At 40.5% G+C, this 27,856-nt stretch overlaps 1 protein-coding gene across 4 annotated transcripts in view; it reads right to left on the bottom strand.

Moving 5' to 3' along the window:
• The window catches only part of Cip4 (formin-binding protein 1-like Cip4), a 132,915-nt gene that overhangs the window by 15,250 nt on the left and 89,809 nt on the right, over positions 1-27,856 (bottom strand). For all 4 annotated transcript variants that reach the window (XM_019045146.2, XM_019045145.2, XM_019045144.2 and 1 more), the window contains exons 3-7: positions 14,768-14,818; positions 4,447-4,594; positions 3,829-4,086; positions 3,195-3,380; positions 1,787-2,005 (exon numbers count right to left, since the gene is read on the bottom strand). In XM_019045146.2, coding sequence (XP_018900691.1) covers positions 1,787-2,005; positions 3,195-3,380; positions 3,829-4,086; positions 4,447-4,594; positions 14,768-14,818 — 862 coding nt within the window. The remainder of the gene's footprint in view (positions 1-1,786; positions 2,006-3,194; positions 3,381-3,828; positions 4,087-4,446; positions 4,595-14,767; positions 14,819-27,856) is intronic.

Here is a 27,856-nt window from a genome sequence, read left to right on the forward strand (position 1 = left end):
TTGTTTGACAAACACACACAGATCGAGGAAGTAATCCTTTTCCGTACTTTTTTACAAAGAAAGAGGAAAAACTGAACACAGAGAAAAAGTGCAGAGGTAAGAAAGATCTAAAAGAAGACCACTAATTTCCGTAAATCCACACCAAACCCGCACCAGGTAAAACCAAAAATCATGCAACACAGAGACAACAAAAACACAGATCCCTGATTGTTCTTGCATCGAAACGAAATTGATACTTACTTTCAAGAATGTTGCAGGACAGATCAAAATTGAACCAGTCACCAAATCAAACACGCATAGAACAAAAATAAAATGGAGTCAGTATCTTCTTTAGAATGGTCTGGAGAGAAGGTGTCATAAAAGTCTGTTTGTCTCCTAAAACTTTTTTTGTCATTGAAAGTTTTTTTCCCCTCGAATCAAGCCCTTAACATACTCAATTGAGAGGAGAATAAAGCTTTCCTAAAATTTAAGAACTTGCATTGCTTTTGGCTATGGCTTCAAAGATCCTCACAAAACAAAAACGAGGAATGGCTATTTTTCTTTGACTCTTATTGCCAGTCAATTTTAAAATTGTGAGATTTGAATTAATTTACGTCATACAATAGATAGGCTCCTGGAAATTAATTCTCAACATAGCGAAAGGATTGAAAGTTGAAAAAGTTCATTTTCTGAGTGAATCATAATGGAAACCATAGGTTATTTTCCGTAGCTTCTGTGTTCCTAAGTCATGGTAAATACATTCATTACATGGAGTTAATTTTTGAAACTACAGGTGAAAAATAACATTTTTCGCTTTTACTTCTCTCGGTTATGTATCCATCTTAAGGGTGTCTAGTTTCAAACTAGGAACTTTCAAATTTTCACAACTTCTTTTCATTCCTTGATTTTTCTCATAAATTTAAACCAATTACAAGATATCACTACCTGTAACTTTCATGATAAATCACGGGCTGGACTAGGGTAGGGGTCCAATTATCTTACTATTTTCTTTTCATAGACTAGCTAGAAGGAAACATTCCTTCTATAAACAAAAAAATCCTTCAAAATTCTACCGATTTACTATAAAAATTTGGACAACCTCTTAAGAAAAACATTGACTAACTTTTGTTGTGTCTAAGTCGTAGAGTTCCGAAACTATGATAAGTTAAAGGTAGTGACTATAGTCTTCCTATAAATCTTAGTCAGAGCAAAAACTCAACCGAAGAGATCAGAGAGAAGATGTGTTGAAGAGGCCATTGAATGGCTTGCAACTTGAAAAATAATTTGGCAAATAAAAGAAAAACTTTCAGGGTAAAAAAAGAACTGAAGTGGAGAGAACTGATCCGATTTAAAACTGAGAACTAAGAGAGAAACGGCTACGAGATGACTATTTTAACTGTAAAAAGCTCCTTCTACACAAGACTAAGATAGATAGCCGTAATTAAGGATGTTAAAAGAGCGAGTAATGTTAAATTAAATCAGAGAAAGAGTAAGATTCAAAATCATGATCCAGTGAAAGTGAGGGCTTTCAATTTTTGACACTGTCGAAGATTCTCTTCCGAAATACTCCTAAGGTAAAGTATTTCAGACTAATGAGCTTTCCTGAGGGTGAGGTTATCTTGGTTTCAGCTTACTTGGATATCAAGTTTCCGGCTACCTTTGATTCCTGATTCCAACAGCTACAAACAGAAAACTCCCGCAACCATAAAAAGCGGTGAGCCTCTTAATTAGGACAGAGCTGAACTATTAAAAAAGAGACCAAGGTAAAAAAAAGAGGAAGCAATACTGGCACAATAATAAAAATTACCTTATTTGAATTGAAAATATTAAAGATAAGACCCCGTTTCTTGAGCCGACCAGCACCCATGGTTCCTTTGATAGTGAGTGTGTCTGCTTTGTGCAGTCCTGGGATAGTAAGCGGCTGCGTAATGTGGACTGCATCGCCATTCCGACTCAGGTCATCAAATGGTATATCACCCGGAGGTGGAAAACCAGACTTATACCTTTCAATAACTAATAACGTATCCTGAAAAATAAAGCGATGTCAGTCAGTGGGCGAATTTATGCTAGTATTTTCAAAGCGCATCTCTCAGTTATTATATGGAATACAAATTCAACACGCATTTAAAATGACAGTTCGTTCAAAATTCTGATTCTTACAATAACTCTTCAATGCAGCTAAAAATATATATCAAGTTACTCCAACAACGCACTCTGGCGTTCTGCGATACCCAAACTCCACATATGACTGTCCTCCCAGAGGTTATCAGGCAACTAACGTTGCAACATCTCTTTGTCAACACCCTGCTACCAGCCCTTTTTGGGACGTCCCTGTCGCCTCTTCCCAGGTGGTACCCAATCCAAAACTTGTTGCTGCAACGCAGCTAAATTCGGATCTTAAAAGTGCGCATGCTTGAAGGTCCCAGTTGGAAGCGAGTCATATGGTTTAGGTACATGAAAAACTGCTGTTTGGAAAGGGCTTCACTTCAATTCTTTATCAAATCAAGTGTTGACGTTTATAAGTTGTTTTCAATGCAAATCTTAAAGCACGATATGCATCTTAATTAAGATAGAAGCCAATCATGTTAAGTTGAATAGGTACATATGTTACAAAGATGTTAATACGGAGGTTTTCAACGCACATCTCTCAATATGGATTGCAAGAGATATGTTTAATTTGCATTGAAACATTTGTAAATGTAGGCACTGTTTGTAAATGCAATGGACAAGTAAAAGAAATACAAGGACCGGGTTTAAATGGTGCAAAACAAGACAAAAAAAATATAGTGCTCTAAGATTTCAGAAATCGTTACATTTCATATTTTGGTTGTTCTTATTTTTACTGATCAAAAATGGAGAAAAGGTTGGTCAACGTTTCATTTTGAGTGTGATTCCTTCTTGCCCCTATTTTCCGAGTTTTGATTTCATTGTAACTATATTGTATCTTCAATTATTGAGTCTCTTCATCTGATGAAAGAGTATTTAAGCTGCATATTATATTTCTTATCATACTTGCTATATGTTTCCTTGAATCACTTACAACGACGTTACCATCAAATCATTTAAACTTAAATAAAAGATAAATGGACATTTGATACAGGACTTCAAGACGTCACTATATAATTAGATGTTATTTATAACTTTATAATGATGGCATAACTGGTCCTGCTCAAAATTAAAGAAATGGGATGAAGGTTAAAAAAAATAATATATACTTCTTTTTCATTAATTTGGGAGGCAGCCTTCACAATTCCATCCAAACATTGTTCCATAATAGGAAAGACTTTCCGCTCGACATCTGCCGAATGCGTCATAAAATTTCGAATGTTCCTAATTCTCTTTTCATCTAGTTCTTGTAATTGTCTAAAAACTTCTGGCATGAGATGGCGGTAGTGCTGACTCTGGAATATCAAAAAAAGAGCAATCAATGAGTTGGATTTAAATGAAATTCAAAACAGACAGATCTGAATTCCTGCACAGAGGGCCAACTGGCCGAACTCTAATATACGGGACTTGAAGTTGTAGACAGAGATTGGAAATTTTTTAAAAAAGGGTACATAAGTATTGAAGAATAATAGAATAGAGTGTTGCTCTTTGGAAAAAACTTTTCAAAACATTGAGAGGATAACGACAGCTATGATAGTCTCTAAATCTTTACCAAATTTTGGGGAAAAATTGGCGAAACTCTTAGGATACTCCAAGCTGGTGAGGGGATTAATTTTACAAAATTAGGAGGTCTAAAATAGTCAATCGTAGGTAGCAGAAATGGGGATTAAGATATATCTCCTTCACTGATTCTTGTGTAAAACATTATTTTGATGGAAGGGGTTAATATCAACTTGTTAATACCTGAAGTTCATTAGTCCTCTGGAGTTGGTTGGCGTATTCATTTTTGGTGACTTCGCAATGCTGGTTCTTGGTCATCATGCTCATGCGCTGCTTCTCAACTTCGGCTCGAGATAGGTTGAGGTCAGCATCAGCCTTTTGAAAGCTCTCCAATGCCTTCTCCGCATCTTTGTAGGCTTTTTCATAGTTCTTTTTTGCCCTGTCTAAAGATGCAATTTGACCTGCCAGTGATTGCATCATTCGGGCCCCATCTTGTAAATGCTGCAAAGGATCCACAGATTAAAATCAATTAGTTCAGGAAATAATACGTTTTTGTCATTTTCTAAACGATTGCGACAAAATACTTAATGAAATCATTACCTACAATTAATTTTAAATCGAAAAAAGAAAAGTTGAAATACCAAATTATGATAAAAAAGGTAAAAAAAGAATGCTAAAAGAGTAAAGTTGAAAAAAAAAAACGATTGGGGCCTCAAATATTGTGTTTTTATGTTAAGTATATTCGTAGACAAAAATTCGTTCTGAGTTTTCTGAATTGTGAAATGGAAGTATATTAGTATAGCTAGAGGTAAAATGATGAGTTCAAGACTTCCAAGCTATTAGAATGGCCATTTAACATACCTTTTTCCGTTCTTCTTTGAAATCTTTGACAAGCATGTGAATTTCACGGATGACATCCGTTTGTAAATTTTCAGCTATTAGCTCATGTTGTCCTGCCAAATCGGTTATTTCTCCCATCACAGTCTTGAAAGCCTTACATGGACTATACCTGAAATCAAAAAATACCTTAATTAGTATCTGATAGCAATTACCATTCATAATTAGACATTTTGAACATAATTCATAAAAAATGACCAAACTGTGTGATTATACGAGGCATCGGATACCTGGATAGACCGCCTTCTATTCCTCAACATAATCCATTGGCAGGTTTGCCACAAAATTTTGACAATGAAATTCCCTGACATTTGCCTGATATATTATGGTGAAATTCTCTGACAATTGAAGATGTGACGGATGGTAAAGAAGACATAATCGAAAATAGTTTTCGGGCAAAATTTGCCGTTCGAAACCACAAACCCATTCTACAGAGCAAATGAAGGTGATTTAACCAATTTTCCCTGACATTTCTTGGTTTTCCCTGACTTTTTAAAATTCCCTGACATTTCCCGGTTTTCCCTGAATGCGGCAACCCTGCATTGGGCGTTTATCGAACTCATAGAATTCGACAAAAGCGAGATTAAATGCTTCAAGTTTTGGTTGCGGAAAGAAATAGCTAGCACGAGCACCACCACGGTAGCGGGAAATTAATAATTCGCACGAAGTATAGCAAACCCGGACTGAAACGGCCGACATAGTTGCCAAATTTGATGAGAAGGATCTTCTAATTCTCGATTAATTCTGACGGTGCGATCGGAGACTTTGCACGATTTGGCAACGATAATGGCGAGTGCGCGAGTGCAACCACGCTCTACTACCATTACGCCTACCGCGTCCAGTCCGCTCGGCCACTCACCGCGCCGTTTCAACGAGTTGCCGGAAAATCGGAATCATTCACTTGAGATCGGTGCTCATCTCTGGAAAGAAATCCCACGACGTGGCAACAGTGCTTTCCACGCCGCGACAGTTAGGCTAGCTCCGTGGGAAGCAGCCGATGACTTCGCCACAATTCAAAAAAGCTCTCTTTCCTGCGATGGTGCTCGACTTCTGCGAATTTAACAACCAGGGAGTGGTTTAGGAGGGAGCCATTTAGGACATGCCCCCCTCCCCAGTGAAAACTTAAAAACTGCAGCGTAAACTCCCGCAGATTAAAATTTTTGGGAATTAAGCTTCTCAGCTTACATTTAATCGGTAAAAATCGACGGCTTTCACCAGTATCCCTGAATTTTGGATGAGCATTCTTTCAGGAGAGAAAAAATAGCAAAAAATGCGAAAACGCACGTAAAAAAAGGCAGTAGAATTAAATTGAGCCATGTTATGAGTTTTAAATACAAAATAACTACAAACATTTTGAGTCCACCACATTAGCATAAACTTTGTAACGCTGTATCACATTGACAGCTAGATCGTAAGTTCAAAAACAGGCTTGATCCTAGAGTAACATGAACTGATGAAATTGTGACGCCTAAAATAGAAAAAGATCGAGTAAAGTAGGTTTTTAAATAAAAAACGTTAAAATATTGGCATTTTTTTTTTTTGTAATCTCTAATTTTATTTTTTTTACCGACGAACAGGTAGAATAAGACAGGACGGAGCTTTTCATACCGATATCTCACTCAACATAAGCAGTGAATTCAATTTTGTTGATAGTAACGCCTTGATACAACTATACGTACTCTATGGACACGCGTGTTGCATATGAAAAAATGGAAGGCGCTCCGGTCACCCTGGTGATCGTGTCCATGAAGCAGCTAGTGGCGCGCCGATACGAATGATAGAGTGCGAAGACATTGGAACAAGCAATGATTTTTCTGGACCATTTTCATACTTGAGCTTTCTTAAAATTGTAATTTTCATGGTGTCTTGTTAATGATCTGTTTAAACCTCCCTTAATTACTGCGTGAATTATAATAAGGCCTCCAAAGAACGACTATAAACACGGCCCTGAGGGGTTTCCAATTGTTACTTGTGTTGAGCTCGCCAATCTCAGATCGTTGACATCGTCTCTGGAGAAGAGATCTTTGCAGAGGACGTTGGAACAGCACTTAAAGCGGACAAAGCAGGCTCGATTGTTGAATCGTTATTGAATAATCCTGATCGATAAATCCCTATCTTAACAATGCTTTTAATCGATGAAGGTCATTCGATATCGAGTCGACGATCGAGCCGCAGGAATGTAAACTGAGGATGCCCATGCTGGGCTTCGGCTTGAGAGCGACCCGCGCGCACATCGCAACTGCTCCACCTGCTAGAAAGTTTGATGGCCGACGCGACACGGAACCGCAGAAACCCACGCCTCAACAACTGCTCTCATTCATCGGGAGTAATCTAAAATTATTTTCGCAAAACTTGGAAGGAAGTTGCACATTACGAGACTTCGTCTGGCAGCCCTTAAGAAGTTGAAGCGGAGTACGAAAAAATTCAAAAATACTAAACGCGTTTCTTCGGTCGGTCTCCTGTGGTGTAGTAGCTGTAGCACTATGGCTCTTTCACAAGGAGGTCCCGGGTTCGATTCCCGGTTCGGGGACCCGAATTTGATGATCTCAAACAATGGTTGTCTCGGGCTGGTTGTATAGTAGGACTGAGGGTGGTGGGGTCTTAACTGAAAGCGCAGGCGTACCATTTGTGTAATGCTTCAAGTAGTTAAAACAAAAACAAACAAACAAAATTCTTTAGAACCGTATTAAAAGTCGTTCCTTTGTCCGCTCCTTCCCTGAGAAGGCATTATCAGGGCCGGATTTATCTACTTGCCGCCCATGGGCCGCCTGTATTTTGCCGCCCCCTCCTCATTCGTTTTGAAACATCAATAAAAACCATCAAATGAACGTGCCAGCGGGGGAGGGGTGCATAAGACGCGTTTACTCGTGTTGAACACATTTTTTGGGAAAGCCCTATCAACACTACTATCAAAAGTTCGCGAAACTTTGCGCGAAAGTCAAGTTTCGTGAGCCAATCTATGTGTGGACAAGGCCTTCCATTCATAAGAAATGAACGAAAAACTTATGAAAGAACAAACATAAAATGCGGATTAATGATTTTAACTTCCGCCGCCGCGCCGCGCAGACTAGACGGCACTGTGTTTGACGCAATGCGTGAAGTATTCACGCAGTCTTGTAGGCGCTCTGCGTTTCACGCTGATCGCACTGTTTACCGCAATGCGTGAGGTATTCATGCATTCTTGTAGGCGCTATCCTTTCACGCTGACCGCAATGACCACACTGTGTTTGATGCAATGCGTGAAGTATTCTTGCAGTCTTGTAGGCGCTAAAATGTGTTACATGCCGATCGCCGCACCGAGGGCTTCTCCTTTTCATCTCAAGACCTCGTCATCATTTCTCTCTAGGTCGCGCCGTTCCAGGCCAAATTGCGTGTTTGGTTTCTCTCTTAACTCGACTAATGGGCCTGTTGCAAACTTTTGCTAGAGCAAAAATAAGAGTTGTTTCTTATAGATGATGCCTCAAAAATCACGATGAGCGCATCGGCAAAGTCTGAAATGCACTCATAACTTCACAATCTGCGTAAGAAATTTGCGTTTTTTTAAGCTTCCCGCTTCAAAAACGATACTACGGCACAGGTGAACATTTCGTTAGAAGAGTCGCTCCATCGTCGGCGATATTCATCATGGCCGACGCTTGCACGCAGTTCCGCGCGTAATTCAAGGAGAGTTCAAGGTCAGTCAATTCGGGCGTGGAAAATATGAACGTTAACACACCGATTGTTATCTGGTCTAATCCAGTTCAGGTGTTATCTCGTCCCATCAAACGTGTTTTGGCGGATTGGCGTCGGCTATGATGATTATTGCCGACGATGGAACGACTCCTCTTACAAAATGTTCACCTGTGCCGTAGTATCGTTTTTGAAGCGGGAAGCTCAAAAAACCGCAAATTTCTTACGCAGTTTGTGAAGTTATGAGTGCATTTCAGAGTTTGCCGATGCGCTCATCGTGATTTTTGAGGCATTATCTATAAGAAACAACTCTTAGTTTTGCTCTAGCAAAAGTTTGCAACAGGCCCATTAAAGGTGCTGTCTCTTGTATCACTGAAAGACGACAACATTAGAAATTACCATACTCTCAGGAAATGAGAGATTTGGTAGCCTTTTCTCGTTTGTAATTTTTTTTTCTTAATCTGATTTTTTTTTATACCTACATTTAAAAAAATTGCAAAATTCGCCGCTCCCTATACATTAGCCGCCATGGGCCGCGGCCCATGAGCCCCCCATTGAGGAGGGTTCAACGTGATCAAAGCACCATAAAAAATGACAATTTCAAGAAATCTCCGGGTAAAATTCAACCTCATTACTTCAAAAGTAGACAGGGTTTCTACTATATATTTCGACCTCCAGATTCCCTGTGTTTTCCCTGATTGATTGCATAAAATAGCTCTTCAGAAGTGGAACAGAATCACTCTCCCGAGGTTCTGATAGCTGACGACTTAAAAAGGCTACTCTGCCACTTTAATTTCTTGTCTAACTTCACTGCCACACAATCATCTTCTAAAAAATTATGAGTTTCACATCGTTCCAAAAGCTAAAATTTCCACTTCATGCAAAAATTCCATAGAAAACTTCAAATTTCCTATGTTTTCACTCAAAATTGCGTTTTCTAGTTGTCCCGGTAGTAGAGACCCTGGGTGAAAGGGATTTAAATGATTCACCGCGACAAAAAATTAAAAATACAAAAGAACCCGACAATTTGCAGGTTTTGAAAATTTTAAGGTAAGTTCGCACCTTCTTTAAGGTTGATCGAAACCACTAAATTTTTCTTCCACATTTTTTATTCGTTGCAGTGGCAAATTATTGCCATTCCTTCTGCAGTACGCGTGGTACGTAAGAAGAGGAGAGGTGCGGGAACTTGCGGTTACTCTAATTTTCCTAGTTCCCTTCGGTAAATGTTACCCTGCTCGTAGCCGTTGCACATACAAGTTGGCCTAATTGTAAGCTGATACTCGTACTCGAGCCGTGCATCTCGGTTTGAACGGAGCTAGCCCCGAGCTGCGAAAATCGTTCGTTATATAATCTAATTAGACTGCGAGACCTGCTCAGTTGCCTCGGTCTCACCTCGGTCGAAAGTCGTTCCCGAAAAAGCTCAAGCGAGAAACTTGAACTTAACCGGAAGGCGCAAACCCAAGACGGGAAGCCGCGATCGTATGCTTAGGAACCGGATTGCATGCACGCAGGTCCGCAACTATTACTCTATGTACAATATAGAAGCTCAAAATGAGTTCGAAAGGAATTAGAGTGCCTTTATACCACGCAGGGAAATACTAGAGTCCCTTTATACTGAGAGTCAAGACAACACCCCTTTATGGAGTCACAAACGGGAATAAAGATTACACAAATTGAACATTTTTCGTAATCTTTGATCGGCCCATTCTCAAATTCCTTTCTCCGTTCCTTCTCTCATTCCGTTTGTCCCTTGCCGAGCCCGTAATTCCCTAGTCCATTCCAGATTACAATCTGTGCAATCGGTGAAAATGTAATCCTTTACTCCCGTTTGTGACACTGTGAAGGCCTAAAATACGGGAACCAATCAGAAATGGATACACATTGTCTCGACTCTCAGTATAAAGGGACTCTAGGAAGTACTACCGTGCTGAGGAAAAACGCCGTATAAGCCTTCAGACGCTGCCAAGTTTCCTCCGATAAAAACCGAATTTACTGGGTAAATTTTGGGACAATTATGTACGCAATTTAATCGAATACATCTGAATATTTCAAGGAAAAATATGCATGAATGTTGTCAAAAATACATATTTCATCAAGGGAAATTTGGCAACTCTCGAATGTACATATGGCGTTCTTCCTTAGCACGGCAGTGTAGCAACGCTTTTGCGACGTTCCAATTCTTTAACACGTAAAAAAAGAAGGGTGGAACGCTCTCTTCGACCCTCCCTTTCTCACTGGAGCGTTACATATATTTTATTAACGGCCCCCTATACGCTGATGAAATATTTGTGTTCTTGTGTTAGGTTTGGTTAATATAAGAAAAGACCCAACTTAGTTGGTATAAGAACTGGTTTGTATAAGAACCAACTCAAATTTTGTATTGATTCTGATACAGTTTGCAGTGAATTTTGTGCAGAAAACAATGGAAAAACTGGGGAAAATTCATTACTTCGATTGCGACGTTGGTATTCACCACTCGTTTTTTATTAAATTTCTTCATGAAAACAAGCTGGCATTTTCTCTTGAAATTATCAACCGAGGACTATCGTTATTCTGTGTTTTACTTCCAGTATTCACCAAAATTTTGTGTTGAAATTTCTGTCCGTGTAATTCGTCTGGTTGGGGTTTGTTGACATTCTTGACTCTTAGTGCTCCATAAAAGGCCTATAAAACTGATTGGCCACTTGGAGTGAGCCGCTCAGCTATCTGCCAGTACTCTTCATAATTGTGTAGCTGTATGAAATGATCGATGCAAGACACTGCAGCCTATGCTACCGTCCTAAGCAAGAACGCCGTAAATCCATCAAGATTTTCTCTCGTTTTTTGGAACTTAACCCTTCATAACATAAAAACTATTTTACCCATGCACTTCAAATGTTTAAGTTAAGTTCTTGATGGTATTTGCGAAAGAACTCTGTAAAAACATTGTCTCAGGGTACACAAGTTTTTCTGCTATGATACGTCTTTCCAAAAAAATTAAAATGGCGTTTACGGCGTTTTTGCGTTGCACGGCAGTATGGGAATGACCACTCTCCAGCATTAGGATATCCTTCTTATACAGAACTCAAGGCTGGCATCGATAAAGGCTGACCCACAGTTACAAAATCCAAAAAGCCTAGGTTCCTGCATCGAAACTCAGATTTTCCACAGATAAGACTGAAATTACAGTGATCTCACGGCCCCTATTCGAAATGAGGGCTTACTTTCGCGCTGTGCGCTCACTTTCAGCACTCATGTAATAAGTTCCCCCTATGTGATTGCAGAGAGCGGTGCGCGCGGCGCGGCGCAAAGTGGATCGAGTCAATTAGAGAGGTTGCGGAAATGCAATTTTTGACTGAAACTGCACATTTTTATACTTACTTCGTCACATTTAAAACTTTAAGGGGTGCATCTGAGAGAAAATTTCACTGGTAAACCAACGGAACCACTTTAAGAACCTCAAAATCTTGTATAAACGGAGTAATGAGCGTTTAAAGTTTCCAAATTTTGTCCGACTTCTCCTATTGACTCGGACCACTGTGCGGCGCTGCGGCGCCAGTGGTCGTTGTCCTCCAGTCGAGTTGTAATCAGACGACCGCTCCAGAACTATCACTCTCGCCAACAAGGTTATCACTACATGTTACGCATAGGAGTGTACTTAAATGGTTCCATTTCTGAACACACGCGTTTATTATCGTCTAAACAGTGCGATACTCGGTTTATTTCTTTTAATTCGCACAGCCGTTGATTACGCAATGATTCAAAAAATTTAAAAACCAGCCTAAAGTTTTACTTTATCGGGGTGCCTGGTTTTTTTTCCATTTTGGGAAATCCTGATTATTCCTGATTTTTGACTGCTGAATCCTGAATTCTGTATAAGTGACAATCCGTCGTTAAAAATGATCTATATTTATTTTTGCTGACTTCAACCAACTGGTTGTATTTAGGGGAAATAGACCCATTGTAACGCTATCGTTGCGTAGGCAGGAATAATTGCTGCTTTGGCGATTTCGACGATACTTGTGATTTGACCGCTCTGTTGTGGTGACGGATATGCTGATACAGCATTACACATGCAATTTAGACTGACAATGAGAACAATTGATTGGGTCCTGAGTCAACCGTCAGCATTTTAAGTAAGGGCTGCACACGATTTTTCCCTTACACCAGGCCAACATTTCGCGGAGGCTACGAGTCAAGAAAAATAGACAGAGTGAAAGAAAGAGAGAAAGAAAGAAAAAAACACTAGAACTTTTTGGGCTTGTTATCCCCGTGAAATGGTGTGGACTCAGTACCATTTTACCACCTTGCTCAAAGTCAAGAAGGCTCCGTCGAATTTATGATTTTGTGTATGTATGCTTTTGAAAGAATTAATGAGCAATTTTTATTCCTTGATTAGTTGTAACTGCAGTAAATCATCCCTTCTCAGCGTAGTAAAATTTCCCTCATTTGCGCGTTTTTGGGGACCCTTATTTCCTGCTCGTAGCGAAGAAAATAAATCGGTGGTCATGGCAACCGAAGCGTAACACACTAACACACCTGGCGCTTTACGGTCGCCGAGTGGAAGGGTGCGGCAGATGGTTCCGGTACAATCTTGGAGCATAAAATGACATGAATCCTTATGACGGTCAAAATAAAAAAAAATAAGAAAAGAACTAAAAATTGAGCTTACGTAAGTTCCTCGAAGCGCGTTTTCGGAAATGTTCAATTTGTCAACCTTATTTCGTGTAATAATTTCGAAAATGTATGTCTGGCCCCCTTCAGAGATCCATCCATTTACTGATCGAGACATCTGATGGTCCCTTTTTTTGGTCGTAACGGTTGTGTAATTATTCGCGTTACGGACGATGCGTCGTGAGTTCGTGAAAGTCGCGCAGATCGAGATTCGCGGTTCGGAATTAGGGTTGCCAAAACGAGCATTTGCTTGCGTTGCAGCCGACCGCGGCCCACCACGATACCGCATTTGGATACGGAGGCCTCTTCGGGTCGAGCAACCGGCGCTGCATGCCGTGCTACGAAAGAACGCCATATGAGCCTTTAGACATTGCCATATTTCCTTCAATAAAACAACAAATTTACTGAGAAAGTTATGAGATGTTTTCTCCAAAATTTTCAGACAATATTGTTCACAATTTAGTCTAAAATATCCGAAAATTTCAAAAAAAATACGCATGACTATCCTTAAAAACACATGTTTTATCCGGAGAAATTTGGCAGGTATCGAATGTTCATACGGCGTTTTTCCTTGGCATGGCAAGTGGTGGAATCAGGTCTTCATTTAAACAACCCTGCAAGCTCCAGCCCTTGTTTCGAATGAGGAATACCTTTACTGAACACCAGCGAAAAAACTGAAAATATTTCTATAACAACTCGCAGCCTTCAATTAGGACTTATCGCTGCAATTCCCAACACGATTTTTCCTCCTTCCGCAAAGTTTCAATTTTGAAGCCCTGTTAATCTTGGAAAATATAGCTTCCGGTTCAAAGTTGTTGTGGCTGATTATCTTGATTATTGGGGCTCGTAACAAAAATTGATAACGAGACTCGAGAATTGCTATGGCAAGTCTGCTTGAATGTGCTTTTTACTTACTTTCATGGTAAATTACCTAATATTTAAATTGAAATGAAAGGCGGAAACCTAATTGCATTGCAACGTTTAGAAGTTTCACCTGAAAACTTCTTTTTTAATCATAAACGGATGACAATTTTAGTACAACGCAAACAGGAAATTTTTATCAGATCACAAAGAAAAATCACAAAAATTTAAAAAAAAAATTGGAAAAACTTGAGTAATGGTTACATTGTCAAGTGAAATTTTACAACGTTGCAATGCAATTGAGCGCCTCTGACTCTCACCCCGTGAATTAAAACCATTTTCTTGGCTAAACATGGCAACCACGCTTCGAGCGCATCGGTCGGAGCAGCTGTATTCAGAATTGATTACGACTTGCGCCGGATTAAAATGGTCCTAACAAAATTCGGTCATTGCAACATTAGCTTGTTGTTGCCCTCCCCACGTTTGACCACTGATGACCCTTTCCCTTTTCCGCTGTCCGCATCCGATCGTCCTTCGGCCGGGCCGGCCGGGCGGCCCAGAGTGATAAGGAAGCCGTTCCATTTAAGTTCTTTTCTGCTGGGATTCAGACATTCGAAGTTAGCATTTTGGGGCAATTGAAGGTTAGAGCTATAGATAAAATTAATCAAAACAGCGTCTGAGTTTGCGGGAAAAGGGACCCGAGAATCGGAAAACTCAGCAATAATATATTACTATAAAGGAGGAGAAGAAGAAGAAGAAAGAGAGAGAAAAAGCACAAACATGTTGAATCAACCCGAAGTCGACACAATTCGGCGGTAGCAGTTAAACAAACACCGTTTGAAAAGAAACCTATTTACAGTTTTAATCTTCGATATTCGGGGTTCAAAATCATTAGGAAAAAGTGCAGCTTTGCGCCTTCTTTTGACACAAATAAGAACCAAAGCACTCGAAACTGATTTTTTGCAAGTTTTTCACCATAAAACTGAAGACAGGCCTTTTTAGATCCAACTCGACGAATAGTTCTCCTAAAAATTTTGCCTCCCAAGACCAAGGTAACTAAGAGCCTAGGAGAAAAAAAGTAAAAATAAAACTCAAAACTTACTGGTAATCTTCTTCTTCCCGTTTTTTTGGTTGGTAATTTTTTACAAGTCTCCTGAAACAAACGAATGCAAACGACAAGTCAAATTTTGCAACGGTAGGTATACAAGAAAATATATACATTGAAAGTATAAAGAAGTTTAAATGGGCAAAAACATTCTTAGAACAAACTACAGTACTTTAACCGCTTTGGTTTAACCCGCTAAGTCGAAAGTTCCGGGCGTAGCACCAGGAGCAATCAAAGCTACGGCTTCAGCACCCGGAACTTTCGACCTATAAGCCCGGAACGGACGGTATGTGTACGTAGCCCGTAAATCTCTTTTCAGAGCGGATAAACTCGAAGAATTGCAAAGGATAACAAATAACAGTAGGTGTAGACCCGAAGATCTGCAATGAAGATCTCCTGACCTGACGCAACACGGCAGCAGGCGCTCCCACACTGCCATGCTAAGGAAAAACGCCGTATGAACATTCGAGAGTTGCCAAATTTCCTTGTATAAAATGTTTATTTTTGACGAAAGTATGCATATTTTTCCGTGGAATTTTCAGACTCTTTGGAGCAAAGTACAAACAAAATTATCTAAGAAATTGGCGGGAAAATATTCAAAAAATTTCCTGAAAATTAGCGATTTGCCAGAGGAAATTTGGCAACGCTTGGAGGCTCATACGGCGTTTTTCCTTAGCACGGCAGCACAGGTAAGTACTGAGGCAGACACGAAATCCCTCGAGGGACGACAGACAATCTCTTCATGCTGTCAGGGCGGTCTACTGACTGTCTGCCTGTCTGGGTGCTGTCTAGGACTGTCCGACTCCTGCCCGATGAAACTGCTAATCGGTATGTCAATCTATCATTCAAGTTGCCCGTCTACATTTAAGACAGTGTCTTCTTTATTGCTATGGTGCGGAGGTAAGATTGCGCCGTGGGTAGCTTGCATCATACAGCATAGGTGAGGTAAAGTTCGCGTTCTTTGCATTTCAAAGAACTTCACGTTGTGAAACGGATGAAGTCATGTACACTCATCGATTGAATTCTTTCAGTAAAATTATTAATTTTTTACTCCTTGCTTACAATTTTTAAGCAAGCCAACAAATAACTCTCATTTTTTTTGGATGCTGAAAAAACCAGAACGCCGGGCGTTTCTTCCCACGAAAAAAACAAAATAAACAAAACATACAAATAATCCTAACTATCATGATGCGTGGAACGATCATCTTGGTTGCTGTTCCATACCGCCTAAATGGACAAACCTGACGATTCAAACTTATGTGAGAGTGTGGTAATGCATTGTTAAGAGCACTTTTACACGATTTCTTGAGGAAATTTGTGAAAAAGTGAATTTTGATTGAAAAACTGAATGTTCTGCTATCAGGGCTTTCCTATCTGAAGTTTTCAAGAGGGTAACATTCCTTCTCCCGTCAAATATTATTATTAAAGGCCTCAAATGGATTTGTTCAGGTCTCCACTAAAAGCGCCTGTGTAATCTTGCGACAAGATGTTTTACGACCTCAAAACCAATATTCAGATAATCTCTGTCTGGGAGGCAATGAATGTTTCAACTACCGTTCACTCGTTAGCACTCCCAGTATGAAAAATTCTCACCATACGCTAGACCGTGAGTCTAACTTTTCACTTCAAACCCCCCCCCCCCCCCCCCCCATATCCTCTAACCAAAACATTTTCCCCTAATTTGGTGTTTGTGCCGACTGCGACTCTGCCGTACTAAGGAAAAACGCCGTAGTAACATTCGAGGGTTGCCACATTACCCTCACTAAAATGCTCATTTTCAAGGAAATTTGTGACTATTTTTCTCTGAAATTTTCAGAAACTTCGGGAGAAATTGCGAACGCAAAATTATCTGAAAAATGGAAAGGAGAATATTCAAAAGTTTCATGGGAAATTCGTTTTTTATCAGAGGAAATTTGGCAACGCCCGTAGATTCATACTGCTTTTTTTTCCATAGCACGGGAGAACTGCCCCCATCATCAGGAGGGTGTGTCGAAATCGGACTCTCGCCTCGTGTTCCGCGGGTCGCGCGTCACCCCGCGTGGCCGCGTCTTTTTGGCGGATTAAAGAGGCGTGAACCACTGAACCCGGCTCGGTGCGCGACTCGAGGGTGCAGTTATTCGCACGCAACGAGACGATAATTCCAGGCTCGATCATCGTCGGAGGCGTCACGCCCGCATTCCGAAAAAACCACCGACTCTTATTTGGGCGGATCCGAGAGACTCGCCCTTGCTCCCATTTGCTCGCCCGGGGACCGTGCAGACAATACTGCCCTGCTAAGGAAGAACGCCGTATGAACATTCGAAAGTTGCCAAATTTCCCTTGAAAAAATATGTATTATTGACAACATCCGTGCGTATTTTTCCTTGAAATTTCCAGATATTTTAGATTAAATTGCGTACAAAATTGTTTGACAATTTTGGAAAATAATATTCGCAATTTTCCCAGTAAATTCGGTTTTTATCGGAGGAAACTTGGCAACGCCTGAAGGTTCATACGGCGTTTTTCCTTAGCACGGCAGAATACAATTTGCCCGCAACTCGGTTTGATGTCGTGGATCCTTTCTGGATCGGAAAGCAAACACAGACTTTCGACTTGAAAATAGGCGATGAGAATACACATCAACGTCTTGTGTGCAGGGCCGGATCAGCGCTGAGGGGCACAGGGTGCTGGTTATATTAGAGGTCCCAAATCTTAAAAACTTAGGGCCCCTTTATTCTATTATTTCTATATTCTATTCTAGGCTTAGGCAGGGTGTCTACTAGATACAGACTAGCCAAAAATCAGTACTTTTGCAGTACTTTTCCAGTCCATTCCCATAGCATTTGGTACCTCTTCATAGGAGAAATTCTGTACTTTTTCAATACCTCCAATAGACGAAATTCGAAAATTTTCAAAAATTTCAATTTCTCGCTCGAATTGCGACAAAAATGACAAAAATTCCGGATCTTCTCACAAAATTCCGCACTTTTTCAGTGCTTCCGGACCGCCCTTATAAAACCAGTACTATATCCGGACTTTCCGGAAATTCCGGCCTTGTAGACACCCTGTTAGGGCAGGTTCTATAACCTCTGGTCAAACTGCTGGTTACATTTGACGAGAGGATAAATACGAAAGTAGCGTTTTACTACCTCCTGTAACCACAAACTCCCGATCAAATTTAGCGCGACAGAGGGAGAAATTGGAAAATTTTGACAGGTGCTTTACCCCGGTGAGGCGGTGGCCCTCTAATTTGATCAAAATTCGACGGGTCGTCCAATTTCAATCAGAGTAGAATGTCGCAGGGGTGTCTAAAAGTCATCAAAGGGGCTGCTCATAAATTTCGTCCCCCATTTTTTCGGATTTTAACCCCTTCCTCCCCCTTTGCCACCTACATGTCACTCTCCTCAAGACCTTCCCCCACTAAAAAGTACGTCATTTCAAGCGCACCCCTCACCTGTTTGCGGAAGTGTGGGGTTGTAGCAAACCCTTGCTACAGGCGTATCACATGTTTGTTGTAATGACTTGAAAATAAAGTTGAGCATACAAGAAAAGTCTAAAATCCACTCATTTTCTCACTGTGATACGATTTTACCTACATGTCACTCACCTCCAGACCCCCCTCCCCCTGGGTGGGCGGCGTAATTTATGGACGGCCCCAAATGGTCTATTTTCATCGAAATAAGTTCAGAATTTGATGGTCAATCGAGACCTGTAATGAAATGAGCAGGCAACGTCAGATAAATTGCGAATTACTCCGAAAAAATTTCTAAGCAGCGCGTTGCGAGGCGGCGAGAGGTGCCCGGTGCCGAGCCGGAGGTCACAGCGCACCGCGACAGTAGCGACACCCAAGGCAGCAGCGGCGACTAGAGTCCCTTTATACCCAGAGTTAAGACAACTCGATTATCAGCTGACTGACAGCCGGCCTTGGCTGGCCATGGAGGCCGAAACGAGTGCACCCAAACGAACGATATTGAGGGATAAGGATCAGGAATCCTGCGATGTCTGTCACACAAAAACAACAACATCAACAAATTGATCAATTAAAAAGAAAATGAGATTGGTTTGTGAATAATTTCTTATTCTCTTTTCGCATTTTGGACCGATGGAAATGACAATTTACTCTTGATAAACCACAATTAGGTGATATTTTCATTATTCTTGTTCACATTCGAAGTACCGCCATCTTGGTGCACTCGTTTCGGCCTCCATGAGCGAGAACCAATCAGAATTGGATTTTTTTTTAGGCCACTTTCAGCCGAACCAAAAGTGAGTTGTCTTAACTCTGGGTATAAAGGGACTTTAGCGGCGACCCCGCGAGCAAGCGTGGCGCTGTGGCGCACAGTGGTTCGAGTCAATCAGAGAGATCGGACATGAAATTTATAACTAAAACTGCAAATTTTGACAGGGCCGAATCTACCTACTTGCCGCTCATGGACCGCCTGTATTTCGCCGCCCCTTTTCTCATTCGTTTTGAAACATCAATAAGAACCATCAAGTGAACGTGCCGGAGGGAACGGGTGTAAAAGACGCGTTTACTCGTGTTGGACGCATTTTTTGCGAAAGCCCTGTCAACACTACTAGAAAAAGTTCACGGAACTTTGCGCGAAAGTTAAGTTCCGTAAACCCATCTCTGTGTGGACAAGGCCTTCCATTTATGAGATATTAACGCATAAATTATGAAAGAAAAAACATAAATGTGGTTTAATAATTTTAACTTCCGCCGCCGCGTCAAACTGACCGCACTGTGTTTGGCGCAATGCGTGAAGTATTCATGCAGTCTTGTAGGCGCTATGCGTTTCACGTCGACCGCTGCTGAAGTGCTGACCGCACTGTGTTTGACGCAATGCGTGAAGTATTCATGCAGTCTTGTAGGCGCTAATATGTGTTACATGCCGACTGCCGCGCCGCTCCAGGCCAAATTGCGTGTTTGGTTTCTCTCTTAACTCGACTGACTGAAGGTGCTATCTCTTATATCACCGAAATACGACAAAATTATAAATTACTTTATTCTCAGAAGATGAGAGATTATGTCGTCTTTTCTCGTTTGTTATTTTTTTATACCTACATTTTAAAAAAATGCAAAGTTTGCCGCCCCCTAAAGTTGCCGCCATGGGTCGCGGCCCATATGGCCACCCCCTAAATCCGGTGCTGAATTTTGATGTTAAATTCGTCACACATTACATTTTAAGGGGTGCTTCCAGCAGCAAATTTCACAAGGAAACCAATGGAACCATTTTCAGGACCTCAGAGTTTCGTATAGACAATGTTATAAGCGTTTAAAGTTTCCAAATTTTGTCCGACCTCTCCTATTGACTCGTTCCAGTGTGCGGCGACGCGACGCGACGTGCCTGTCCTCTTACCCTCTACAATAGCGACTCATTAAGCGACGACCCAAGACATCAGACACCGAAATTAACCGCACCTGTCACTCCCGGCGATTTTTCACGGAAAACGACGAGGAACAAATCCCGCGACTTACATTCGAAACTTAAGGTCATCATTTATGCAACTTATGACACAATTTTGAACAAATGTTGCGTTTAGTAGGGTAAGAAGTCTTCAAAATGGACCAAATAATGAACCTCTTAAAACGAATTCGGTTGTAATTTTTCGATACATCCAATCTATATTGAGATGGCGGTTTGAAACTGGCAGAAAACCGGTAATTTCCCCGAGTAAGACGGCCATCTCGGGAATAATAGTTCACAGGAAAGAAATTATAGCGTCAAATTCGTGTTCAGCGTCCCCAAAAACTCTCGGATATGCCACGTTTAAGGCGAATCTGGAAAACGGAAAAATACAAATTTCCCGTCATTTAAAGGTCGGCCTGTTGCAAGGAATTGAGGGTATTTTTCCATCGGACACCAACATCAAATTTATGTCAGCGTTTCAAAAAAAAAAAAAAAAAAAAAAAAAAAAAAAAAAAAAAAAAATAAAAAAAATTGGATATTAACTTTGAAGCAAATCCGTTCATGAGTTGTCTTTGCAATCTCTTGTCTTGGCTCTCTGGCGCTCTACGACGCCTAGCCGTCACAGTGCCCGGTCCTCCCACAAACCTTCAGACACTCCCTCATTCAATTTAAAATTCCTTATGACCACCCTTTCACTGGGCGTACCCTTCGTCTCCTCCCAGGAGAAACCCTGGATGTCTTTCATCTTCTCCCGAAATGGTAAATTGAAACGACTCTTTGCTTTTCCTTCCTTCCTTCATATTTTGCTCGACTGTGTACACTTACACATAAGTGTGGGAATTTGAGACGTTTTTAGCGATCCGTTAACACAGCGACACAGCACATCCTCGGAACTTGATTTCGCTTCACGAGTAGGGGAACTTTCATAACATACGGAGCATTTCTTAACAGTACGCGAGGAGGAAAGACATTGGAAACGAAAGACAGATTGAGAGCGGGATGGGATATGGGAGGGGGAGGGGGAAGTACTTGATATAAACATCGGTGGGGACGAATAATTGTTGACATTTAATGCCGTGATATCGGAGTTACCACGTTGTCAACGCAGACGAAACATTTGAAAAACTGATGTTAACATAACTTCGCACTTTCTCATTTCTGGAATGACGAAATCGATGACGGGGGCAGAGAAATTGTTGCGAATTGCAAATACAGCCAATACACTGCGTGGGTTTACGTGCTTGTAGTAACAACGTTGAAGGCCCTTGATGTAATAAACCAACGTCGTTAGTCCAACTTCAGAGTGTGTTTCGATGGTTGAAGTTTGCGGATAATCTGCCTTACTACTAAAAATCTACTACTACTAAAATCTGTCTTAAAGTCTTCTGACGAACATCAATACATTTGGGTTGGTTTGGTTTTTGAACGACAGACATCCCATCTGCTTCTGTGATACCACTCTGAGAAAAATCTGATTCAATATGACAGAGAAAACAATTCCTAGCCCGGTTCCTAGTTGCGCTCAAAAGGATAACTGCGGAAACAGGGAAGCAACTTTTAAACCGCATGAATATTAAAAATTGTGTCGAAGAATATTTTCTTCTTGCAATGAATTTTTTTTCGGTCGTAATACAAAAAAAAAATTGTTGAAAAAAATGAAAAAATGCTGTCACGACTAAAATTTTCTCTCACGCAATAAATTATTGCTCTCTCTCCGCAAAAAGATTCTCCTTTGAATACAAAAACTTCACTGGAAAAAAAAAAAAAAAAAATCACATTGGATCTAGAGTCCAGACTCTTAAAAACATGGACAAGAAAAAGTACTCTTGATTCAATCAGAATCTAGCTTAAATCAAGAACCAAGCCTCTTAATGTAAGCGGATTTCGTTTTGATTCAAGCAAAAATCCGATTGAATCAAGAGTATTTTTTCTTGTTAATGTTTTCAAGAGTCTGGACTCTAGATCCAATGTGTTTTTTTTCCAGTGTTTTGTTTGAGGTTATGCTCCACTATTCTGAATCAAACGATAGATCGAAGCACTACCGAAGAGGATCCATTGCTTGTGCGACTCTGCGACTGGCGGAGCTGGGACCCCCGATTTAAGGAGCGAAATTCGGCACGTGCGGATCCCACGCTGAGACGAGAGGTGAGACCGGGGCCGGAGATCGGGGGCGTAGGAGGCTCAACAGGGTGCAACTCCGCTTGGGCAATGATCGCTCGCCGACTCCAATCCGTGCTCGATTCGCGCCCGAGAACAGTGTCGATCTCTCGAGAATGGCGAAATATCACGTCATCCCGTCACCTAGCTTTACATGGATCGTATTCGATGGTAGTTCGATGTATCGTTTGGTTCAAAACAATAGACCGTATTCGATAACGGTTCGATGTATCGTTTGGTTCAAAACAGTAGAAAATAACCTCAAACCAAACTGTAAGGATTTAAGTTGGAAAAGCTGATCGAAAATGAGATTTTTCCTGACAATTTCACTTTGCATTGGCATTTGGTACTCAAAAGAATAAAAAATCTGTTACAAAAGACCCGCTCTCTCAGATTTCTGAATTTACTTTTGAGGCTATGTTTATGTTTTGAACCAATCGATATCGATACAATTTCACCGGTTTGATGTATCGAAAACAATCTATTCGATAGTCGTTCGATGTATCGTTTGGTTCAAAACAATAGAACATAACCTTAAACATACATTTTAGGATTTGAAAGTAGGAAAAGCTAAAAATGAGAAAATTCCTAACAATTTCACTTTTCATTGCCATTTTATACTCATTGGACCGCGTTAAGCGGAGAGGAACCAAGCCACATCAGCGATTGCCAAATTTAATTGGGCAATTTATATGTTATGCATGAAAAACCGCAGTTGTGCAGGGTTTTGGGCAAATTTCGGTGAATTTTTTGCTTAGCACGAAACAAATTCCTTAAAATTTGCAGAGAAATCCGCATGAAAGATCTCTCGTAAAAAATGAAATCGCACAGTTAAATTTGGCAATAGCTGATGTGGCTAGGTTCCTTTCTGCTGAACGCGGTCCCGTTAGAATAAAAAATATATCACAAGAAACTCGTTCCCTCGGATTACTCAATTGACTTTTGAGGCTATGTTTATATGTTGAACCAATCGATATCGATAAAATCTCACCTGTTTGATGTATCGAATGCGATACATTACATGAAAAAGCGATTTGACGGTAGTTTCCTTGCCCTCTTCCGTTGAGACTGACCGGACCGGTGATCGGGCACACGCCCGCAAAACTTACGACGCGACGCCTCTATCGTTTCCCTGTATAAGTGAGTACATTGTTAAGGGTCAAATCCGGCATCGCAGGGTTGCCAGGTAGAAATCAGGTTTTTATTTTACGAAACCATTTGTCTCCCCGATGAAGATGTTCTTCCTGTAACCGGATACGAGCCTATACCAGCTCCTTCTCGTGCTGAAGTTTCAATGGTCAATGCTTACTTCACATTAGAAGTGCAAAAGTTCTTCGACCTCCGCGGCGCAGTTTCGAGCGACCAAGGATACAGATTAAACACATGACTCCGCGCGTTCGCATTGATTTTCACAAAAAAAAAAAAAAATCGCGTTGGAATTTTGAAATTTCGAGGAATTCATAGCAAATTTCTCAAAAATTAAACGCTTCTCCAGTGATTTTTTCGAAAATTCAACATCGAAGCAGTAATTTTATAAAAAATCCAACACTCGGCCAGTTTTCCTCCCCAGAAAATTCAGAGCTTTCGCATTCATCTTTAAAAAATAGTAACATTCTTGTAATAAGTTTTCGAGAAAATCAGTGACTTGGGCGTGCACTCTTTAGAAACAAACAATTTCTTTACTGGTTACGAACAATTCTTTATTGGTCAAACAATTTCTTTATTGGTACCGAACGTTCTGTTACGCGAACGGAAAGATGGATTTGACGGACCGAAAAGTTGAGATGATACGAAAAATCTGTTCTCCTTCATTTTGTGGATATGCAATTCTACCTCCTTGGCAGTTAAAATAGTTGTATCACGTGTTTGGCCTCATTAAACTTTTTTACTCTGCGTTTAAGTCTCCGAATCAGCGAAAAATAAATTAACCTCTGTTCCATTGCATTGTTTAAATGCAAGAAAGTTCTGCTGCTTCATAATAGTGTCGGATCCGTGAAAAGGGACCTCATCTACCGGAGGAAAATTTCATAAACTTTAGATTTAGCGCGAAAAACGACGCGGGAAGCGCCTGCAAAACTGGGATAATACTTCAAGCATCGTGCCGTCTGGTTTGGCACTTAAGTTTGTGATTCGATGCGTATTGCGTGCGCTATTTGGACATGCATAGAGCAGCGCGCGTTTACAGTTTCGGAAGGTATACCCAGAAATAGAGCGCATTTGGATCAAAACGTAATGAATTTTTTATTATCTATTAAATTTCGTATAATCTATCATTCAAGGTCGTAGCCTACACACTTTTCCCACTGCCTAAACAGACGACCGATTGGTCGTTGGTTCAAGAACATTTTGCACCCTTCCAGGTATCCAGCTTAAAATATCGGTAAAATTATAATCGCTCTGTAAAGCAGCGGCAGTCAGGTAAAATGTTGGATAGTGAGCGTTGTTTCACCCTTTTCGAATGAAATCAATTCGTAATTGGACATGTAACGGGTATTTGATCCTAAGTCATTTTACAGCGGACCAGACTTTGCAATCATTGATGCCGAATGGACACTAATCATCAGAAAATTCCGACAAAATTGACAGCAAAAATTCGTACTTGTAATTATCGGGCATCTCTGTTCGTGACCTGGAGGCGAGCGAGGAAAACGGAGCATCGAACACCGAATTTTCGACGTTCAAGGAAATTAACATTTTATTACGCCAAAACAAACTAATTAAAGACAGAATGATGCGTAAATTTTAGAATATTGTTAGATCGCATGGTGGCAGATAAGATTTTATGAGTTCTGGCGATAGTGATGCATCGATACTGATAACATGAAACAACGGCAATTAGAGTATGCCTAAAAAATCGTCGACTACGTGATAACGCAACCATGAAGCTGACAGCGACACAAACGGCATGTCGGAGTCTCTAATTTTTTTGCTAACATCTCTGTTTGTGATGTATTTTCTTGAACGGAAACCGACCATAATAGTTTTTAACATTTTTTGTGACTGTTTTTAAAAGAGGGAAAACACTTAAAGCAAACTTCAATAAATACTGTTCGTGATCAGTTCTATTACAAAAAAAATAAAACACAAATAGAAATTCGCATCGTCGTGGGTCGGAGGTACGCATTTTCCGACCTTAGTGTTATATTAGGTATAAACGTATTCACATCGATGTCCAAATAAATTGAAAACCCTTCATTCAGTTCCAGGCAGACCACTCACGATCGAGGCTGGTTTTGAAGTGCGATATTAAACACCGCAGTCTCTGGCGTAAAGTCATAAATCAAAGCATTCTCAGCAACTCCATCCGACTCAACCTACGTTCAATTAAACTTGACGAAAACCACATCGCATAATATTAATCATCGGCGAGGAAACCACCATCTTCAATCGAATCCTTTTCGGAAGACTGTCGCGAAAATGGTATCCATTAGCAATTGCTCACCGGACCTCAAAACAAAACAGTTCAATGTTCAATTTTCTGATGATTAGTGTCCATTCGGCATCAATGATTGCAAAGTCTGGTCCGCTGTAAAATGACTTAGGATCAAATACCCGTTACATGTCCAATTACGAATTGATTTCATTCGAAAAGGGTGAAACAACGCTCACTATCCAACATTTTACCTGACTGCCGCTGCTTTACAGAGCGATTATAATTTTAACCGATATTTTAAGCTGGATACCTGGAAGGGTGCAAAATGTTCTTGAACCAACGACCAATCGGTCGTCTGTTTAGGCAGTGGGAAAAGTGTGTAGGCTACGACCTTGAATGATAGATTATACGAAATTTAATAGATAATAAAAAATTCATTACGTTTTGATCCAAATGCGCTCTATTTCTGGGTATACCTTCCGAAACTGTAAAACGCGCGCTGCTCTATGCATGTCCAAATAGCGCACGCAATACGCATCGAATCACAAACTTAAGTGCCAAACCAGACGGCACGATGCTTGAAGTATTATCCCAGTTTTGCAGGCGCTTCCCGCGTCGTTTTTCGCGCTAAATCTAAAGTTTATGAAATTTTCCTCCGGTAGATGAGGTCCCTTTTCACGGATCCGACACTATTATGAAGCAGCAGAACTTTCTTGCATTTAAACAATGCAATGGAACAGAGGTTAATTTATTTTTCGCTGATTCGGAGACTTAAACGCAGAGTAAAAAAGTTTAATGAGGCCAAACACGTGATACAACTATTTTAAACTGCCAAGGAGGTAGAATTGCATATCCACAAAATGAAGGAGAACAGATTTTTCGTATCATCTCAACTTTTCGGTCCGTCAAATCCATCTTTCCGTTCGCGTAACAGAACGTTCGGTACCAATAAAGAAATTGTTTGACCAATAAAGAATTGTTCGTAACCAGTAAAGAAATTGTTTGTTTCTAAAGAGTGCACGCCCAAGTCACTGATTTTCTCGAAAACTTATTACAAGAATGTTACTATTTTTTAAAGATGAATGCGAAAGCTCTGAATTTTCTGGGAGGAAAACTGGCCGAGTGTTGGATTTTTTATAAAATTACTGCTTCGATGTTGAATTTTCGAAAAAATCACTGGAGAAGCGTTTAATTTTTGAGAAATTTGCTATGAATTCCTCGAAATTTCAAAATTCCAACGCGATTTTTTTTTTTTTTTGTGAAAATCAATTACATTCCCAAGAATTTCAGTACCCCCTTAGCCAAAAATTCAGTACTTCTTCAGTGCCTCTAGTTGACGTCATTCGAAGAATTTTAAAAATTGAAATTTCTCGCTCAAATTGCGACAAAAATGACAAAAAAATGAAAAAAATTCCGGACCTTTTCGTAGAAATTCCGCACTTTTTCAATGCTTCCGGACTGCCCTTAAAAAATCAGTACTATTTCCGGACTTGTAGACACCCTGCTAAGTAATTAATGATAAATATATGAATAAAATGTAGACTATTCATGCGGCAATCACCCGCTTGCCTTTATCAGCAATTACACACTTTACTTTCTTCTTCTGGATCTTGTACTCCCTAAGTATTCTTTGTCTGTCGCTTCTCTTATCAATTTCAATAATCAGCCCGCGGGAAATGAGAGAGGACAGTTTAACTTGGTCTCGGCGCTAATGTGGACAAGTTGCAACTGCTGCCGTGTACTCTCGGGCCGGTAACTAATCACATTAAAAGACACGTTAGCGGGGCAAACTGCCCGGTAGACACTCGGCCAGGCACACTCCGCACCAGTGCTGGCAAGCCAGCTGCACATTAGCACGATCCAACCGGTTGTCATATCGTCGACTTTCGTCGGAGATGAATAAATTCTACAGATCTCCGATAAGATTTATGGCTCCTTGCCGAACGACTCAACTTGAGGACTTTTCAGGAGCTTCCCAGGATTCACGAAAAAATTTCCAAGGATATACTTATAAAAGATTAAAAGGACTTAAAATGTTCAGATGGAGTTTGTGATTTTGTCATGTGCGTAAAAATGTTATTACTGCGGGCTGATTTTTGAAATTGATAGACAAAGCTATAGACAAAGAGGACGAAAGGGATATGGTGGGATCCTATTGGTGGAAGC

Source organism: Bemisia tabaci, chromosome 4, assembly GCF_918797505.1.
Source record: "Bemisia tabaci chromosome 4, PGI_BMITA_v3".
NCBI lineage: Eukaryota > Metazoa > Arthropoda > Insecta > Hemiptera > Aleyrodidae > Bemisia > Bemisia tabaci.